We start from the raw sequence: 20260 nt of genomic DNA on the forward strand, positions 1-20260 counted from the left end.
AGAGACGCGTCCTGGAGTTCCTGTCCTCCCTTTATGTGAGCTCCCCTGTGGGTGGGTGGGTGGGCAAGTGGGTGGACCCCTGGGAGGCTTGGAGTTCCGTGTTCAGGGAAGAGATGGAAGCATCAGGAAATAGCAGGAGGAGCACAAGCCAGGAGTTAAGCAGCCCAGTCTTCTCATTTGTGGATGAAATGGGGTTAACTGGCCATTCTGGAAAGGCAGTGTGGGGTGGTGGTTAGGAGCACAAGCTCTTGAGTGTGAGGTTCGAATCCTGCCTCTACCACTTTCTAGCTCTGTGACTTTGGGCAAGTCACATAGCCTCTCTGAGCCTTCATTCCGTCAGCTGTATAATGGGGGAAAGAATAGCATCCATCTCTGGGGATTCATTAAGTTCATTCACATGGTTAAGTTGCTGTTGTTTGTTTATTCCCTTGTACGGCATTTTATTGCTGTCTGTTGAGGTACATGAAGGAACTCTGGGAAATGCAGAGCCTTGGAGATGAGGTGTGAGGAAGCTTTAGACACGAGCTTGTTCCCTTTGCTGGAACGAGGCTAACAGTGATAGGTACTGTGTGCCCATGTGCTCCACCTGGGTCACCTCTAACCTTCATAGCTGCCCCAAAGGTGGGTACTGTCATTATACCCATTTTACAGTTGAGGAAACTGAGGACCAGAGAGGCTGAGTAACGTCTCCAGGGCCTTACACAGCAAGTGACTGGTTGAATGCAGGGTTCAAACCCAGGAGTCTGGCTCAGGACCCCACGTTGTTATTTTTTTTCCGATTTTTTTTGAAAAGAAGTTGCAGGTTTACAGAAAAATCATTCATAAGAATCCCACATTCTTTTTTTTTCCGGTTCAATCTTTTTAATTTTTTTAATGTTTTATTAATAAAACAACATACAAACACACGCATTCTTAACATACAAACATTCCATACATGGTATGCAATCAGTGGCTCACAATATCATCACATAGTTGTGTATTCATCACCATCATCATTTTTAGAACATATGCATCACTTCAGAAAAAGAAGTAAAAAAGAAAAAAGAAAAACCTCATATATATCATACCCCTCACCCCTTCCTCTCATTGACCACTAGTATTTCCCAATTTATTTTAACCTTTGTTCCCCCTGTTATTTGTTTATTTTTTATCCATATTTTTTACTCAACCGTCCAAACACTAGTTAAAAGGAGCATCAGACACAAGATTTTCACAATCACACAGTCACATTGTAAGAGCCATATCATTATACAATCATCTTCAAGAATCAAGGCTACTGGAATACAGCTCTACAGTTCAGGTACTTCCCTCCAGCCACTCCAATACACTATAAACTAAAAAAGGGGATATCTATGTAATGCGTAAGAAGAACCTCCAGGATAACCTCTTGACTCTGAAATCTCTCAGCCACTGACTCTTTATTTTGTCTCATTTCTCTCTTCCCCTTTTTAGTCAAAAAGTTTTCTCAATCCCTTGATGCTGGGTCCCATCTCATCCTGGGATTTCTGTCCCATGTTGCCAGGAAGGTCCACACCCCTGGAAGTCATGTCCCACGTAGAGGGGGAGGGCAGTGAATTCACTTGCTGGGTCAGTTTAGGGAGAGAGGCCACATCTGAGCAACAAAAGAGGTTCTCTTGGGGGAGACTCTTAGGCCTAATTTTAAGTAGGCTTAGCCTATCTTTTACAGGAATAAGTTTAATAGGGGCAAACTCCAAGATTGAGAACTCGGCCTATTGATTTGGTTGTCCCCACCGCTTGCAAGAATATCAGGAATTCTCCAGATGGGGAAGTTGAATATTGCCCCCTTTCTCCCCAATCTTTATTCACTGTCCGAATCTCTCTGAGATTTATCAGGGCATCACACTAACCTGATAAAATCTCATGCCCTAGTCGAGATTCCATGTACTTACGGTGTTAACTAAACTGATTGTACAAGTTAAATTAGGAAATTCACTACCCAAAATATAAATTTTGCACCAAATAAACATCTCTTCTATTAGTCTCACACAGAAGTTGAAGTTTTAAAACACGGAGGATATCATCCTTTACCCAGTCTTCTCATATGGCTTAATCCTATTCAGATCAGCTTCATTCATAGAGCTCCACATTCTTAACCGCTCTGCTGTGCTGGTCATTTTGGTCTCTAGAGAAATGGGGCTCTGGGGCCTGTTTTTAAAACATTATTATTATATATTAAATTTTTTGAGATAATGCTGGATTCACATGCTGTTGGAAGAAGTAGTGCCGAGTGCTCTCAGGCAGCCTTTCCCTAGCTTTCTCAGCAAGAGCATCTGCAGAACTGTAGGAAAAGATCGCACTGACGCAGTCCCCCCACCTTCTTCCGACTGGGGTACTGCCTTCCAACTGGGGGACTGTGAAGGGAATTGAGGGGAGGTCACCTGGCGAAGCAAGCTGTGGCTCAGGAGGTGGACTCCAGTCTTAGAGGTGACGCCCCAAATCCCTGGTCTTTGCTGGAATCGGCGTGACCCGGCTCTAGGCTGGCAGCTCCCAGGCTCCTGAGGAAGCTCGCCTGCACCCCTCCCTGCAGTGCCCCCGAGCGCCCTGGGAGAAGAGCTGAACGTGTCCGTTGTGGCCAACGCGTCGGTGGTCCTGGAGTGCCGGAGCCACGCTGTCCCCCCGCCGGTGCTCAGCTGGTGGAAGGATGGGCGCTCCCTGGCGCTGCGGCCTGGCGTCCGCCTCTCTGCAGACAAGGCGTTGCTGGAGGTGTGTGGGCTCCCGGGCCTCCAGGAGCGGGTTAGGGCTCTGGGCGGGGCGACAGCCTGTGGGCGGGGCTCGGCCAGCACAGCCACCAACACCGGTGTCCTCAGCGCCAGATCCCCAAGTGCCCCCAGGAGTGCCAGTTCAGCTGGATGTGACCTGCAGGCCGCTCCGGTCCTCCCCACGTGCTCAGAGCTGCTCCAGCCAGGTGGGGCAGGAGCCAGCAAGGCCCCAAGACTGGAGTTGGAGGGTCCCCCCACCCATTGACCCTAATGGAGCTGAGCATCTTCTGGCACCCCAGCTGACTTCTTTGTCACGGCTTATTCAAAAGCCTTGCGTGGGGTCTCCTTGCCTCTGGGACCAAGTCTGATGGCTTTGCTTGGTCTTTCAGGCCCCTCATTGGACATCCAGGGCAGGGGTTCCCTAGGGGACGGGGACTGTGGAGTCAGCCTGGATTTAAATGTTGGCTCTTCTCCGTCTGGCTGTGCCACCGTAGGCCATGTCCGGACCACTGAGGCCCCAGGCCCATAGACTCGCTGGCACCTTTCCGCGAGGGGAACTGGGAGAGTTTGTGGTGAGAATGCCGGTGACGTCCCAAACCTCCGCAGAGAGCAAGTTACCCATGTCAGCTTGGGGGAGGAAGTTGTTCTCTCTCCGGCTATTGAGGAAAATCTCCCACCGCTGCCCCTTGGTTTTCTCTGCCCGGAATGCCTGCTGCCTCCTTTCCCCTGCCTTCTTCAAAGACGCAGCTCTACCCCTGTACCCCCTAGGTCTATTTGGACCTCTGAGGTCAGGGAGCTCCCCCCCACACACCCCTTTTCATTCACTTTCTCCTCTGGTCTGTTCTCCTGGCCTTTCCAAGGAGACTCAGAGCAGATTAGGGGCAGGAAGGAGCAGGTAACCTAGCCGGGAGCCCCCACCCCCGTCCCTGAGCAGGGCACAGAGCCCGTGGCTGAAGACTGTGGATATGACGTGGGGCCAGACCGGCAGGGCTGGGTGGGAACAAATGCACAGTGGGTGCAGGAAATATGATGGCGGTGAAACCAGTCCCTGCCATTTCCGGAGCCTGCCTCATGTGCCCAGCCCACGTCAGGCCCGCCGCGGTCCTCGGCTTCTGGAACCTTCATGGTGCCAGAGGTGAGCAGGTGCTCTCGTTGCCCCCCTGTTCCAGGTGAGGAGAGCGAGGCCCAGCGAGGTAAAGCGGCATGCCGCGTGTTTGAGGGGTAACCCCGTCTCTGTGCTGCCCCCGCTGACGCCTGGGTTTTACTCTCCTCCAGGTGGACCGAGCGGAGGTGTGGGATGCAGGCCACTACACCTGTGAGGCGCTGAACCAGGCGGGCCGCTCAGAGAAGCATTACAACCTGAACGTCTGGGGTGAGGGTCCCCCAGGCTGGCTGGGCTTCCCCCTCCCCCCTCCCCCCCCACGGCCACTTCTCTCACCCTGGGTAGGGGGTACCGCCTTGGCCGGGTCCCAGCATGCAGCCTTCCTCCCCTGTCCCCTCATCTCAGCCTTCCTCCGTCTCATTCCCCTTCTGCTCTGACTCAGTCCCTCCAGTGTTTCCCTCCCGGGAGCCCCAGATCCTGACCGTAACTGAGGGGTACCCCGCCAGGCTGTCCTGTGAATGCCGGGGTATCCCCTTCCCCAAGATCTCCTGGAGAAAGGACGGTAGGCTTGCTGCCCTCGCCCAGCCCCACTCATCGCCCAGTGCAAGGAGGCCACTCCCCACTCTCCACCACCCAGGACGTAGCAGAGCTGGACGGGTGTTTGGCCCTAGGGGTGGGGGATACTAGTTTTAGAAGAAATAATTCCCTAACCCCTATCTGCTCAGTTCCTGGGCCTGCAGAGCCCCCAGGCTCCTTCCCAGCCAATGTAGGCTAGAGTCATACTCAAGCCTCACTTCAGATGTCCCTTCTTTCAGGAAGCCCTCCCTGACCCCCACTCCCACGCTTGAGGAGGGCCTCCTTATCGCAGCCATGTGCTAACCTGTCACATCACCCACCTCAGTCCTTCAGTGTCTGCTCCTCTATGAGCTGGGAGGCCCATGAGGCAATCGCTACTGAACTCCAAGTTCAATCCTTGGTACAAGATAGGTGCTCAAAAGATGTTTGGAATTCATTCATTTAACTAATATTTATTGAGAGTCTTTCTGTGCCAGACCCTGTTCTAAGCACTGGGAGTACAGCAGTGAATCAACAGATGAATCCTTGCCCTCAATTTCGGGAGAGTCAGATAATAAACAAAAATTTTATAAGCTACTTGATATCTCAGACGCAGGTTGACAATAATTAATGTTTAATCCGGCACTTTGAGGTTTGCAAAAACCTTCCCCTGACTGCCAGATATACCAGCTGCCTAGTCTTCCCGACCCCAGGTCACTGCAGCTAGATGGATGAGTCACTGAGCCCTGCTGTGTGCCAGGCACTGGGATGCCTGTACGCCCCGAGGGAAAAGTCAGGCAGGGCCTGCCCTCCTGGAGGGCCCAGGAAGAATGCCTGCAGGCAGATTGTGTTGGAAGGAAGCTCTGGGATTGGGGAGTTTGGAGACAGTGCCAGGATCAGATTTGGTGCTTAGGAAAGGCTTCCTGGAGGAGGTGACAGTGAAGTGGAGGCCTGAAGGATGAGCAGGATTTGGCAAGGATGGGTGGGAGGACAAGCGCTCCCAGTAGAAGGACTGGGTGTCCCTGCAAATGCCCTGGACCAGGGCCTTCTTTCCTACTGCTTCCAGGTCAGCCCCTGCCTGGGGAGGGGGCTGGCCTGGAGCAGGTGTCGTCTGTGGGAAGGCTGCTGTACCTGGGACAGGCCCGGCCAGCCCAGGAGGGAACGTACACCTGTGAGTGCAGCAACGTGGCCGGAAACAGCAGTCAGGACCTGCAGCTGGAGGTGCAAGGTGAGCCAGGCAGGCCTCCCTGAGGGCCCGGGAGGGCAGGGACGGGGGCAGGCTGGCAGGGCAGAGCCCACTCACCAGATCCCTAGCGAAGACTGGAATTGTGATGATGGGAAGCGTTCACATCCGCTCTTAGATTGACGTGATTTAACAGCCCCTCCCAGTTTCTGACCTGAGCAGGGGAAAAAGAGGGTGACACGATCCCTATATATCCACCAGTGTTCCAGAAGGGAAATGCCACATTTTGAGACAGTTGGAAACACGAAAGAACTGTTTCAATTGATATGACACATCCGTGCATAGGGGGAAACTTGAGTGTCTGTCTGTTTGTCCTGAACTTCTGTTTGTGAGATTAAAGATCTTAGTCTTGCAAAAATCATTAGAAAAGAACACCTCCCCCACCCAAAAAAATGCACTCTTCAGCATCTTGTGGCAGAACATGCCAGTGGAATAATCCCCTCCCCCCTCCCCCTCCCCCTCCCCATTCCCCTCCCCCTCTCCCTCCCCCTCCCCCTCTGCTCTTTAAGCTCCAGGAAGCCTCTGGATTTGGAGAGATACGCCCCCAAAGTGTAAAAGGGTTCTGGCATGAGCTTGTTTCCCAAACAGCAGGCCAAGAAGTGAGGCGCTGCTGCCTCTCTACTAGGGACTGGACTGAGATGGGGCTGGGGGTTCTGGGGGAAGACTGGGTAGTAACCAGGACTCCCAGGTGGGGCAGGGGGCCGTGCGGGTCCTGTTCCAACCCCCGTTACAGAGATGGAAACGGGAGGTCCGGAGAGGTGAGGTCACAGGTCACCTGGCCAAGGTCCCACGGCCAGTGGGTCATAGGGTGGGGTGCCCAGCTAGGTGGGGATATAGGCCTAAACGGGCTGTACCCAAGGAGCCTGGCACCGGGCCAGCTCTTGGTGCCTGGCCACAGCAGCTCCCCCTGACGTGGCTTCTCCCATCCCCAGTGCCCCCTCAGATCATCGGCCCCCGGGAGCCCCTCACACACGTCTCGGTGGTCCAGGATGGGGAAGCCACTCTGGAATGCAACGCGACGGGGAAACCGCCGCCCACCGTGACGTGGGAGCGGGACGACCAGCTGGTGGGGGACCAGCCTGGCCTGCGACTGCAGAACGGGGGTCACAGCCTGCACGTGGAGCGGGCCCGGGCTGCTCACGCCGGACGCTACAGCTGCGTGGCTGAGAACGCGGCCGGGAGGGCCAAGAGGGGGTTTGAGCTCTCCGTGCTGGGTGAGGACCGGCAGCCTGCTGGAGGGGGTCAGGAAAGCGGCCTGGACTGGGGAGAGCAAGGCCGGGGCAGCCTCCGAGTGCAGTCCTCGGCCGTGCTCTGGGCTCACCCCTTGGAGTCAGATCTCAAAATCTGAACTGGCCTCAAATCGCCCTCATTTCTCTCAGTTCTCCTTCCCTCCCTCCCTCTCTCCCTCCTTCCTTCCATCTCCGTTCTGGGCTCTGGGGAAATAGCAGTGCCTATCTCGCTTGATTGGCTTGCAATGGGGTCAGGGGCCCATGAGTGACCAGGATGACCCTGAACACTGTCATGGGAAGTCAGGGCAGCCTCCTGGAGGAGGTGACCTTTAAGCTGAAACTTATAGGTTAAGTAGGAGTTATCCAGGTGTAGAGATGAGGGAAGAGTGTGCCAGGCAGAGGCCCATTCAGGGTGGCTGGAGCAGCTTTGTCCATTCCAACCATTTACTGACTCCTAATATAAACCAGGAGTGTAATTCAGAGTGGAAGCAGAGAGGATATGTTAATTTGCAAGCTGCTGGAATGCAATATACCAGAAATGGAATGGCTTTTATAAAGGAAACTTTAAGTTACAAGTTTACAGTTCTAAGCTATAAAAATGTTCAAACTAAGGCATCCAGGGAAATACCTTAACTTAAGGAAGGTCAATGGTCAGAAACACCTCTGTCAGCTGGGTAGTCATGTGGCTGGCATCCACTAGTCCCTTGCTCCTGGGCTCCGTTGCTTTCAGCCTCTGTTCCCATGGGGGTTCCTCACTTCCCTTCTCCGGTGCTGGCTTTCATCTGTTGGCTTCCCTCGGCTCTTTCCAGATTCTGGCTTGCTTAGCATCTCCTGGCAACATCTGCTGGGCGCCAAGCATCTCTAAACATCTGCGTCTCTGTTCTCTGCCTGTCAGCTCTCCTCTGAACTTTCTGTCAGCTCTGTCATTTCTGGCTGTCTCCAAAACGTTTCCTCTTTTAAAGGATTCCAGCAAACTAATAAGACCCACCTGGAATGGGTGGAGTCACATCTCCATCTACTCAAAAGTTCATACCCATAATTGAGTAAGTCACATCTCCCTGAAGATAATCTAATCAAAAGTTTCCAAACTACGATATTGGATTAAGATTAAAAGAAACGGCTGCCCCCACGAGATTGAATCAGAATTAAAACATGGCTTTTCTGGGGTACACAATAGTTTCAGACCAGCACAGAGGATAAGATATAATGTGGGAGAGGCGGGCGGGGATTGATTTATGGGAGAAAGGGGGGCTCTCATTGTGGTCCCCAGTATCACGTGGATTGAAAGTGTCACTCAGTTATCCCTGCTCAGCAGAGAAAAGTTTCCTTTCTTTTTAGGGCCACAAGTTTGTATATTAAACACAGTCATTGATGTTTCTAATATTGAAGGATTTTCAGAAGCACTACATGACAATGCTATCTAGTTTAATGCTTCACTTTGAGAAATTAAATATTTATATTGAAGAAGAGTTTCCATGTCATTCTTTATATAAAAAAATTTTAATTAGTAGCTCTTTTAGTAGCATCTCATTATTCTGAGTTTATATTAGCAGAGAGCCCGATTAGCAGCTTTGTGTTACTTTCCTATCATGCAGATTTATAAAAGTATTATAATTCCCCCCCCACTGTCCACCCATTAAAGGAAAAAATACTTATTTAAAAGCACATACACTCACAAAACCTTTAAATACCACCATAAAGTAAGAACAAATGTTTGTTTTAAAAAAATTATAAATTTTGTAAAAAAAAAATTAGAGAATAACTTTAATTACTAAGAATAAACTTCAGTTGTGTACTATTTCGTAGTTATGCATTGTCCCATTTGAGCTTAACGCAACCCCAGACACAGGTGCTTTCACCCCCACTTCACAGATGAAGAAGCAGGTTCCGAGAGTACAGGTGACGTGCCCTAGGTGACGTGTCTAGTCAGGCGGGCATCAGCACTTTAACTCGGGTGTGAGTAGCTGTGTACTTGGTGAAATTCTTAGGCCGAAATCCCTCTGCTCAGGCCCCTGGGCACAGCCTGCTGTTTAAGCCACAGGACCACATGGGCAGAGGTTCATTTCTTCTTCCTGGACCCCCACCTCCCAGAGCACTTCTGCACTTCTTACCCACCTGCCGTTTGCTAAACCCTGGGACAAGGATGGAGAAGAAGAGGAAAGCTTCCTTTTTTCCGGGTCCTTTGGGCGCTTTGGCTCTGCGCTGTGTGATCTAGGGCATGCGTCTGCGCCCACCTTTGCTCTGAAGTCAGGCTCGTTCGCTCAGGACTTGCTCCCTGCCAGGCACTGCGCTAAGTGCTTTTCCCATGTTCTTGTTGAATCCTCCCAGCAGCCTCTGAGGGTTGGGGAAACTGAGGCCTGAAATGTCTGTCTGACGCCAAAGCCCAGCCTGTGGCCACCACTCACTCCCTTCCAGGTGCCACAGCTTCAGTGGGAGCCCATCTGAGCTGTCACCTCTGTTTCTCAGACCCTCCCAATGTGGGGCCGGGACAGGTAGACTCTTGTGGGGGGGAGACTGGGTAAGGTGTGCACAGCCCCTAGTCTGCGTCCTGAGCTCAGCGTCTTCTCTGTGTCTAGTGCCCCCAGAGTTCCCGGCAGACGTGGACCCACTGACCAACGTGACCACTGTGGTGCACAGCCCCTTCACGCTGCTCTGTGAGGCCACAGGCCTCCCTCCCCCAGTGGTCCGCTGGTTCCGAGGGGAGGAGCCCATCGGCCCCGGGGAGCACTCCTACCTTTTGGCAGGTAAGGTGGCAGCCAGGGAAGTGTCCTGAGAATCAGGTCTGCCCATCACATGCCCATGACCGTTGACCTTGAGCTGCCCAGCCTGATTGGGATAACCATTGTAACTGTCATTCTCCAAAGAGTGTGCCCCAAAACACTGGTAGGTGAGGTGCTTCCGGAGGGAAAAAAAAAGCATTTGGATTTTAATAAGTTGGGGAAGGCTTCCTACTCTGCTCCCCTCGAGGAGATCCACAGTGAACATTTGCACTGCAAAGGTTCTGGTAAGTTCTGCAGCAAAAATTCATGTGGCATCATTCCACAGAAAAGCAACAAACTCTTGGAAATGCTGATCTAAGCACCTCTCCCCTGAATATTCATCCTCCTTACAAAGTTGGTTTGTGATAATTCTGCCTGGTATACAAATGGGGAAACTGAGGCCCGAGAGTCAGTGCCCCATCCAAATCTCACAGGACTTCAAGGCCCAGGACTTGTGATTCCCAGCTGAAGCTTGGATTCAGTGACCCAATTATTCCACCCAGCCTCTGCTGGAATAGCAGATAAGTGTCTCCTAGTGCACCACTTCAGATACATTGTACAGATAGAAATTCAGAGTCTGTATCTGGGCCCAGCAGAGAGGAGTGCAGCGATCAAATAGTGATGTCTGTTCTAGGTATAGGAATGGCAGTGATAGCATGTCTAGCTATAGGAATGGCAGTGATAACATGTATCCTGCAAATCTGCTCTCCTCAGGCTGATCTTAGGAGACCCCTGGGTTCCTCTGAGAGGAGCAGGCTCACCTCTGAGGTGTCCCTAAGAGAAGAACCCTTTTACTGGGTCCATTAGAGTAGGACAGGAGTCTGATGGGCCAGGATGACAAATCCCATTGCTGTCCTCTTAGCCCCAATCTCTAGAGCCAGAGTGACAGCCCCTTCTTGCTAGAACAGGGTCCTCAATTTTGTCTTGTTGCTGTATGATGTCCAGGTGGCTCCATCTATCTGTTCTCCCTGGGCCTCAGTTTCCCCAACTGAGGAAGAGAACACTGAAGGAGGCAAACATATGCATTGAATTACAACTCCTGGTGCTTTCCCCTTCCTGGTAGGAGGCCTGGCTCAGCCTGGGACAGAAGCCTGTTCACAGCTGTGCCTGGACCCCGCTCCTTTCCCTCTCTAGGTGGCTGGATGCTGAGGATGACTCAGGTGCAGGAGCAAGACAGAGGCCTCTACTCATGCCTGGCAAGCAATGAGGCAGGGGAGGTGCGAAGGAACTTCAGCGTGGAAGTACTGGGTATGTTGCAGCCTCGTTCTCGGGGGTGTCTCACAAATCCTTCTCCTCTGGCTCTGGGACTTTGCAGGGCAGGACCCAAAGCTAACAGCTCATGCTGTCACGGGAGAGCCAGCATAAGGAAAGAGGGAGAAGCCAAGCCTTGTTATCTTTGCCTTATCAGAAACCTCTGTTCTGAGGTTGCCATGGAATTTTCCAGAAACAGCAGAGATTAACCCAAAGTGGAAGGGAGCAAATATTTTCAACTCCACCAAAAACGCCTTCCTGTGCCCAGAGCTTTCCCCAGGAGGCGTTGGTTCTTTCTCACCGTACCCATGGAAGCAGGCATGAGGGGGTGGGGAAACTGAGGCACAGAAAGCTGAAAAGAGGAGGTGTGGGCCCTAGACCTCCTGCTCCATGGTTGTTCACTCTGAGCGGGCCAACCCTGATCAATAGCTCTCTGTCTCCCTGCTTCTCTCAGTTCCTCCCAGTATTGAGAACGACGACCTGGAGGAGGTGATGAAGGTCCCTGAGGGGCAGACAGCCAACCTGACGTGCAACGCCACAGGTAGGGGCCACACCCACATGGCGGGGAAGGGGAAGGGCTGGGCAGGCAGCCTTGGAGAGGAGGGCAGCCCTGGGCCTGGCCTGTCTCCCCCGGTCCCATTGCTTCCCAGTGAGGTTCTCTTAGGCTCAGCCCTGCATCCCTGTTCATCTTTGCACTTGCCATCTCCTCGCCTCCAAACACTCTTCCCACCTGACCACAGATATCAGCTTCCAGGACCCTCCCCAGGGAGGCCTTGGCTGACCCCGCAGGACTTGGGGGCTGCCTCCTGTGGCCTCACACAGCCCCCAGCACTGACCACACTGGACCTTCACCATCTTGTGACATCTGTATACCCCAACCCGACTCTGAAATCCTTGAGGACTGGGGACTGCCTAGTTGCTATGATTCCCCATTAATGGATGGATGGATGGATGGATGGATGGATGGATGTCTTGCCTGTCTATTCCAACCTATCTCTTCCCACTCCTCTGTGAGGAAAAAGCAACCAAAGCACAAAGGAAAGGGGCCCTGGCAGGCCTAGTGGGTGCTTGCCTTGCCCCACTGCCCGGGCCTCTGGACCTGGATGGAGATTCCAAGTTCCCTGCCTCATCCTGGAGCAGCCTCCAAGCCCTGGGCCTACCCGGGCAATGCCTGCTAAACTGCCTCACCTGCCCCCTCTCCTCTGTGGACAGGCCACCCACAGCCCAAGGTCATGTGGTTCAAAGACGGCCGGCCCCTGGCTGGTGGAGATGCCCACCACGTCTCCCCAGATGGAACCCTCCTGCGAGTTCTCAGGGCCAACCTGTCCAGTGCCGGCCACTACTCCTGCATGGCAGTTAATGCTGTGGGGGAGAGGACCAAGCACGTACAGCTTAGTGTTCTGGGTAAGTGCCAGGTGCCTACTGGCCACCCTGGGTGCTGGTAGGGGGAAGAACCAAGGGGATCAGCTCATCCCAGCGTCTTCCCACAAAGCCCTCCTTTACTCATTTGTCAGGGGCCAGGCATGTGCCCCTAGGAGATGGGAGATGGGCTTGTCCCCATGTCACAGATGAGGCTTCTGAGGCCTACAGTGGTGAAGAGACTCATGCCAGGCCACGGGTGGTGGCTTTGCCCCAAAGGCCATCCATCTCCTGAGGACAATGCTGTCTTGTCAGGCTGGAGAAAAAGAGGGGCACAGACTGGTTTAGTAAAACCTATTTCTGAGAATACTCATGGGAAAAGGGAGAGTCCCCTGCAGGGGCTGAAAGGGGAAATTTTAGGGTGGATGAAGGCAAAGCTTCTCCACCCAGCAGGAAAGGAAACAGTGGCACCCTCGTGCAGGGGATGGGACAGACTGGAAACATCAACAGAACTGAGAAGGCTCTAGTTAAATCCAGGGATGATCTAGATGTTCGGAGGCTTTTGGGGAAACTGAGGCAAGAACTATCCAGCTTTCCCTGGTGTTGCTCAGTGGTGGAGAGCCTGGGCTCAGGTCTGTGTGTCCCACGGACAGGCTCCTTTGGGCCCGTCTCCTCATCTGCATGACGCAGGTACTAGTAGCAGCAAGGCTAAGCCTCAGGGTCTGGGGCTTTCCCAGTTCCTGGGCCCAGGTCTGGGGATCCCCGTTCATGGGTGCCCTCCCACCCCCCACAGTGGCTCCCACCATCCTGGGAGTGACCGAGGACGGTGCAGACGAGGAGGTGACCGTGACCCTCAACAACCCCATTTCTCTGATTTGTGAGACGCTGGCCTTCCCGCCCCCCACCATCGCCTGGATGAAGGATGGGGCCCCATTCGAGGCCTCCAGGAATGTCCAGCTGCTCCCAGGTGATGCCCTCTGGAGTGGGGGAGTGAGGGCACGGGCTGCCCCGCCATCAGGCGGGATCAGAGGAAGGGGTCCCGTGAGCCTGGGCCTCAGGCCTATGCTGTCCCCGAGCAGGCACCCACGGGCTGCAGATCCTGAACGCCCAGAAGGAAGACGCAGGCCAGTACACCTGTGTGGTCACCAACGAGCTGGGCGAGGCCATCAGGAACTACCACGTGGAAGTTCTCAGTGAGTCCTGCCACCCCACCCTGCCGGCGCCACTTTGTGGGAGGCGGGGTCCTGGCACCTGGGCTGCACCCGACACCCTAGACCACCTCCATGTGGCTTTGTCTCCTCTGATGCTCGTGAGGTGGCGGGGGCGGGCCTGGGGGGCTCCTGTGTTAGCGATGAGGACCCTGCGAGGAAAGTGAGTTAGGACTCGGGCCACGTCGTCTCCCAGCCCCATAGGAGTTTAGTTTTCGTCTCGCTCCTTCCTGTGGAGTGCAACTGTAGACTCCACGACTCGAGATCTTAGGATCCCCAAGAAGGGCTTCCCGAGGCCACCCCAGGCACCCCCCTGCCTCAGACCCGCCCTGTCCCGTAATCATCACAGACACTTGCTCTCTCCAAAACAAGGGACTCCAGGAGCAGGTGTGTTTCCAGGTCCCTGTTCCCCCACTCCCCCAAGCCAGCCCCTCGTTCTGGGACTGCTCCAGGGACCCCGTCTGGAAACCCCTTGGTGAGTGCAGGGTCTCAGCAGCCCCTACCCCAGGCCTGCACTCAGACTCCCTTGTGGCTTTTAGTCCCCCCTTCCATCTCCAAAGACGACGCCTCCGGGGAGCTGGGCGTGAAGGAAGTCAAGACAAAAGTCAACAGCACCTTGACCCTGGAGTGCGAGTGGTGGGCCGTGCCCCCGCCCGCTATCAGCTGGTACAAGGACGGGCAGGTGAGTGCCCCTCACCCTGGGTGGCCTGGGCCCTGCCTCACCCTTTATTTTCGTAGTGAGAAATCCAGCTGCCTTTAGAGGGAACAAGTCCCATAAGCACCGAACTCTGACTGTTTCACCCATTTCATTTAGGCTTGGTTTTACAAAGTTGTTGTCAGGGTATGCCCATCACTTCATGTTGTGTTATTTAACGTTTATTAAAAGAAAACATATAACCAGTAAGATACACTTATCATAATGCTTTCTACCCCCTCATTTCTTTTCTTGTTTTAAATATTTTTATTGTCAAACTTTAACGAACATACACACATTTTTGACATACAAGCAGTCCATACATGGTGTACAATCAGTGGCTTACAATATCATCACATAGTTGTGTATTCATCACTATGATCATTTTTTTGAACATTTACATCACTCCAGCAAAAGAAATAAAAAAGAAAAAAACTCATACATATCAAACCCCTTATCCCTCCCTCTCATCGACCACTAGTATTTCAATCTACTCAATTTATTCTAACCTTTGTTCTCCCTATTATTTATTTTTTATCCATATTTTTTACTCATCTGTCCATATCCGAGATAAAAGGAGCATCAGACACAAGGTTTTCACAATCACACAGCCACATTGTGAAAGCTATATCATTAAATAATCATCTTCAAGAAACATGGCTACTGGAACACAGCTCCACATTTTCAGGCAGTTCCCTCTAGCCTCTCCGCTACATCTTGACTAATAAGGTGATATCTATTTAATGCATAAGAACAACCTTCAGGATAACCTCTCGACTCTGTCTGGAATCTCTCAGACATTGATCCTTTGTTTTGTCTCATTTCACTCTTCCCCCTATCGGTTGAGAAGGTTTTCTCAATCCTTTGAAGCTGAGTCTCAGCTCATCCCAGGATTTCTGTCCCTCGTTGCCAGGAAGGTCCACACCCCTGGGAGTCATGTCCCATATAGATGGGGAGGGTGATGAGTTTGCTTGTTGTGTTGGCTGGAGAGAGAGGCCACATCTGAGCAACAAAAGAGGTTCTCTTGGGGATGGCTCTTATGCCTAATTTTAAATAGGCTTAACCTGTCCTTTGCGAGATTAAGTTTCATATGAACAAACCCCAAGATTGGGGACTCAGCCTATTGCTTTGGTTGTCCCCACTGCTTGTGAGAATATCAAGAATTCTCCACTTGGGGAAGTTGAATTTTCCCCCTTTCTCACCATTCCTCCAAAGGGACTTTGCAAATACTTTTTCATTCACTGAGCAACAAAAGAGGTCCTCTGGGGGTGACTCTTAGGCCTAATTTTAAGTAGGCTTAGCCTGTCCTTTCCTGCCCCCTCATTTCTGATCACGGCTCTCCTTTCTGTGCACCCTCCCAGCCCGTGGCACCCAACCAGCGGCTCCGCCTCCTGGGTGACGGGCAGCTGCTGCAGATCCAGCCCACGCAGATGTCAGATTCAGGGCGCTACCTGTGTGTGGCCACCAACGTGGCTGGCGAGGATGACCAGGACTTCCACGTGCTCATCCAGGGTGTGTGTTGACCGGGCCGGGGGGGTGTTGGCCACTGTGGCTGGGATGGGGAGGGTCACCAGCCCCTAGAGGGTGGACTGAGGGGTGCTGGCCAGTGGCCAGCTGGGGTCAGGCTCTCGGCACCCTTCGCCTGGCCCGCTCCACCAGGCAGCCTCGCGGGTACATCCTGCTTCCATCTCCTGCTACCTCTGGATTCTACCATTAGAGCCATTTCCTTCGCTTAGGCATTGCTTCAGAAGGGCCTCCTTTGAAAGGTTGGTGTATTTCAGGAGCCCTCTTGAGGGTGTCCTGACAGCTCCCCTGCTTCGCTGAACTGAAGCACAGATCAGTCCTTTCCCCTTGGGGCCTCCGAGAGGAGATCTGCATTTAGCATGAGAACCTTCGTAGCCTGAGGGCAGCTGGCACCGGCCAAGCTCGGGCTGCGTCAGTGGTGCCCGTGTGCCTTGCGCAGGCATTTCCCACTGACTCTCAACCACCCAGACCCCCGATACCGTGAGGGCAGGGGGCGCCAAGAGATGAGGTGGCTTTCCATCAAATCACAGAATTAAATGGCAGAGCCTGCATTTGAACCGGGCCCGGTTAATCCTAAAACCATGCTCTTAAACCTGCTGCCAGACGTCTGCCACTTGATTAGGAGATGTGAGGATTTGCTTCGGAATAACGCAGGGTGAGAGGGAGATGAGGGACCATGAATTACAGTTGTCAGAGCTGGTCATGGAACGTGGGGGCTCATTTATGTTAGTCTCTCTGCTTTTGTGTACGTTTTGCAATTTCTTTCTTTAAAAAAGGAGAGAAAGAAAGACAGAGAGACAGACACAGAGACAGAGAAAAGAAGGAAGGAAGGGGGGAGAGGGGAGGAGAGAAGGCGAAGCCATGCAGGAAGACAGGCAGGTGGGGAGGCAAGAGGGAGCCAGGGAGGCCGGTGCAGCCCAGCCCAGCCCAGCGGCACAGCTGTGCGTTCAAGGCCCGACCTTCCTGTGTGGTGCTTCTGGAGGGGCCTGGCAGGTAGATTACCTGTTGCAGGCTGCGTGTCCCTGTTCTCAGTGCTGCCTGGTGCATCTCACTCCAGGTCGGTACCCCGGAAGGGGAATTGGAGACCCTTTGCACTTCTAGCCCTGGCTCTGTCATTAACTGGCTGCATGAACTTGAGAAGTCACTGTCCCCTCTAGGTCTTAGTTTCACCCTTTGTAAGATTTGGGTTGTCAAATCAAGTGGCCTGGGGGCCCCTTCCTATTCTAAAAGCCAATGACTTCGTGCCTCTGTGCTCTGATAAACTCTGGTGAAAGTTTGGTTTCTGACTTCCTCCCCTAAAAATTATTTCTGCATAATGAGGAGTCTTTCAGAGTCCTTTACGTATGAGTGTCAGAGAACAGGAACCTTCTCCTACAACCCAGCACATAGTGGTTGCTCAATAAAGACCAGTTGAAGGAGTGAATTTTTAAAATGCCTCGACCTAAGGGAATGACTCAAATGGTTCTGCGCCTGGGGAGGCTGGGGTGGGCGTCTCTGAGCAGACATGCCCCATCACTCAGCCCTATTTCCTAACGACTTTGTCACCCCCGCTCTGGCTCCCATCCAGTGCCCCCCACGTTCCAGAAGGCGGGCGATGCCAGTGCAGACTTTGAGGTCCCATCCTCGGAGGAGGAGGCCCAGGGCAGGGTGACAGAGTACCGGGAGGTCATAGAGAACAACCCCGCCTACCTGTACTGCGACACCAACGCTGTCCCACCTCCGGAGCTCACCTGGTACAGGGAGGATCAGCCGCTACCAACCACAGATGGGGTGTCTGTGCTGCAAGGTAGGCTGGGTCCTTATGGAGAAGTCGGGGCATTTGCAAGCTAGAACCTGGATTGGACCCATGCCAGTGCAGGCCCCTCAACCTGCTTTCCACAAATCCTGGGAGCTCTCTTCCTCCTGGGGGCTGCTTGCTGTGCAACCTCAGGCACGACTTGTGACCTCTCTGGGTATCAGCTGTCCTTTGTCTATCTAGAGGCAAAAACTGGGACCCCTTCTGCCTCTTGTTTTTGGAACAGAGGTTCTCACCCTGGAGCACACTCATCCCTGGGCTTCAGAATCTGTAACAGCCTGAAAAGATGGGTAAACCTTGGCATCTCTCTCTGGAGAGAGAGTTGTTCCCTTTATTAAAATCCTTAAAAAGTCTCATGACCCAAAACATTGAAGAAGCTCTCACTGGCTGTAGATTTTTAAAAATGTCTTTAATTTAAGATTATTTTGAAATAAACTTAATTTTGAAATAGTTTTTTAATAGATGTTTTTAGAATTAAAAGGCTTCAGGGGCTGGGACACAGCAGTGCCCAGCCTCCCTGCCCTGCTTGCCCCAGCCTTCTTTGGGAGATATTAAGTCTGATGAGGGGAGACTGGATGATCTCCCTTTGGGATTCACGCTGTGTCCTGCCAGCTTCGGGCCGACAGCAGAGTTAAGGGTGGTTGCACGGACGAGCGTGGTCAGAGCAGGGTTTGTACTTTGGCAAGCACCAAAGAAGGTGGGGGTAGGCTAGGCTCACTGCAGGCTGCTCGTTTCTCTAGTGACCCCCGGACTGATCCCTGTACCTGGCCGGTGACCTCTGACCTGAACTCTTTCCAAATCCTGGGTACGCAGTGAGCTCACTCACACGCTGACCCTGAGCAGTACATTAATCCCAGCTGTCAGGCAAGCCCTGAGCACAGCCGCTGACCCCCACCCTCACCCTTGGCCCTAGCCGTTGATCTTCAACCCCACCATTGACCTCTGACCCTGGACACTAACTCCCTAATCCTAGGCACACAGTGATTTAGGTCATAGGCTGACCCTAATGCTGACCCTGATTTGACCCTACCCATAATTGACCCCCAACCTCGGCCACAGCCTCCCCAATCCTGGCCATTATCTTATGACCCTGCCTGTAACCCTGGTCACAAGCCCACCATAATGCAGGATAGAGACTCCCTAACCCAGAATCCTGGTAACCTGGGCTACCACTGCAGACTCACTCCAGCTCCTGACTGCGCCCAGACCTTCTTGGCCCTCGACTGAAGAGAGTCCCGGGGATGCCTCCCCCAGACCTCCTCCCCCAGACCAGGCGCTGACCCCTTTGTCTCCTTCAGGAGAGCCTCGACTATAGCATCTGCCCGGACACTTGCCCATTCTCTGCCCTTCCTAATGCCTTCTCCCTCCTCAGGGGCTCAGCCTAGCGCTTGCCTGCTGCTTCCTTGCTGGGTACTCTCAGTCAGCCTCAGTTGTCCCATCAGAAACATGGGGATGATTGCAGCACAACCTCAGAGTCCAGGGGTCTCCAAGAAATCCAGGAAAATGCTTAGCTCAGGGCCTGGCACATAAGAAGCTGTTGTTGGGCTCTTAGTTGATCCTCACCTTGACCTGTGACATGGACAGGGAGGGCTTGTGCTTTCCTTTTCACAGGTGAGGCAGGTGGGGGGGGGGGAGAGTGACATGTCCTGGGTCACCTCCAGAGGGAAGAGTGGTTGCCTTGCTCCTGGGTGAATCTCTTGCCCCTGAGCTCAGTCCTCTATTCCCGGTCCCTGCAGGAGGTCGGGTCCTTCAGATCCCCCTGGCAAGGGCGGAGGATGCCGGGAGGTATTCGTGCAAGGCCTCCAACGAGGTGGGCGAGGACTGGCTGCACTACGAGCTGCTGGTGCTGAGTGAGTGGTTGCAGGCCCGGGGGTGAGGGTAAGGCCTGGGTCTCAGGACTGTAGACCTCTCTTTCCTGGTAGGAAATTGAGGTAGAGTGCGTTTGTGGTCTTGATGACAAGGCCGATAATATAGGGGTGATGAGCTTGGGCTCTGAAACCAAGCAGAACTGGGTTCAAATTTCAAGTTAGCAGCATCCTAGCTGTGTGACCTTGGTCAAATCACCAACCCTCTCTGTGCCTCAGATTCTTTAATCACACGAGGGGTTTGGGGGCTTGGTGAGTGGGGTATGAGGCCCCACAACCAGAGTCTGACACCAAGGACCACTAATGACCTAGCCTTCATGCCCTATCTCCCACCCCAGAGACCATTCCCCATGGAGGGCTCCTGACCCCTCACCCTCCTCTTTGCCATCCCCAGCTCCACCTGTGATCCTGGGTGAAACGGAGGAGCTGGTGGAGGAGGTAACCGTCAACGCCAGCAGCACCGTCAGCCTGCAGTGCCCGGCCTTGGGCAACCCCATGCCCACCATCTCGTGGCTGCAGAACGGGCTGCCTTTCTCCCCGAGCCCACGGCTGCAGGTCCTGGAAGATGGGCAAGTCTTGCAGGTCAGGGCAGCTCCCTGCATGCTACAGTAGCAGCAGCTGCTGCAACTTCAGTAATGCTTGTCTGGGAACCAAGAGGCTGAATTTTCTGTGCCAAATGAGGCTTCTTGCCTGAAATGTTGGAGCACCTGGGATTTAATCCAGCTCAGCAAATCATTATTTAACTATATGTGAGGAGGTTCACTGGGCTGGCATATAACACCTAGAAGTTCAGGTGACACCTGGAAAGAGACACACATTCATGCTACACCAAGGGCCCAACGTGGCACAGGGCGACCTCCTGTGAGAATGCCACCTGACACAGAGCTTAGGGCCCCAGGCTGCACCTGACACCCTCGGCCACCCAGGGTGCAGAGCACAGAGCTGCATGGAACCCT

At 53.3% G+C, this 20260-nt stretch overlaps 1 protein-coding gene across 1 annotated transcript in view; it reads left to right on the plus strand.

The window, feature by feature from the left end:
* Nucleotides 1-20260, plus strand: part of HMCN2 (hemicentin 2) — a 149043-nt gene that overhangs the window by 85738 nt on the left and 43045 nt on the right. The window contains exons 41-56 of the mRNA XM_077128152.1: nucleotides 2549-2724; nucleotides 3996-4092; nucleotides 4265-4384; nucleotides 5444-5605; nucleotides 6553-6834; nucleotides 9426-9593; nucleotides 10743-10856; nucleotides 11314-11400; nucleotides 12072-12263; nucleotides 13012-13185; nucleotides 13298-13411; nucleotides 13966-14108; nucleotides 15482-15632; nucleotides 17212-17430; nucleotides 19176-19289; nucleotides 19699-19886. Coding sequence (XP_076984267.1) covers nucleotides 2549-2724; nucleotides 3996-4092; nucleotides 4265-4384; nucleotides 5444-5605; nucleotides 6553-6834; nucleotides 9426-9593; nucleotides 10743-10856; nucleotides 11314-11400; nucleotides 12072-12263; nucleotides 13012-13185; nucleotides 13298-13411; nucleotides 13966-14108; nucleotides 15482-15632; nucleotides 17212-17430; nucleotides 19176-19289; nucleotides 19699-19886 — 2501 coding nt within the window. The remainder of the gene's footprint in view (nucleotides 1-2548; nucleotides 2725-3995; nucleotides 4093-4264; nucleotides 4385-5443; nucleotides 5606-6552; nucleotides 6835-9425; nucleotides 9594-10742; nucleotides 10857-11313; nucleotides 11401-12071; nucleotides 12264-13011; nucleotides 13186-13297; nucleotides 13412-13965; nucleotides 14109-15481; nucleotides 15633-17211; nucleotides 17431-19175; nucleotides 19290-19698; nucleotides 19887-20260) is intronic.

The sequence above is a fragment of the Tamandua tetradactyla genome, chromosome 2 (genome assembly GCF_023851605.1).
Source record: "Tamandua tetradactyla isolate mTamTet1 chromosome 2, mTamTet1.pri, whole genome shotgun sequence".
NCBI classification, from domain to species: Eukaryota; Metazoa; Chordata; class Mammalia; order Pilosa; family Myrmecophagidae; genus Tamandua; species Tamandua tetradactyla.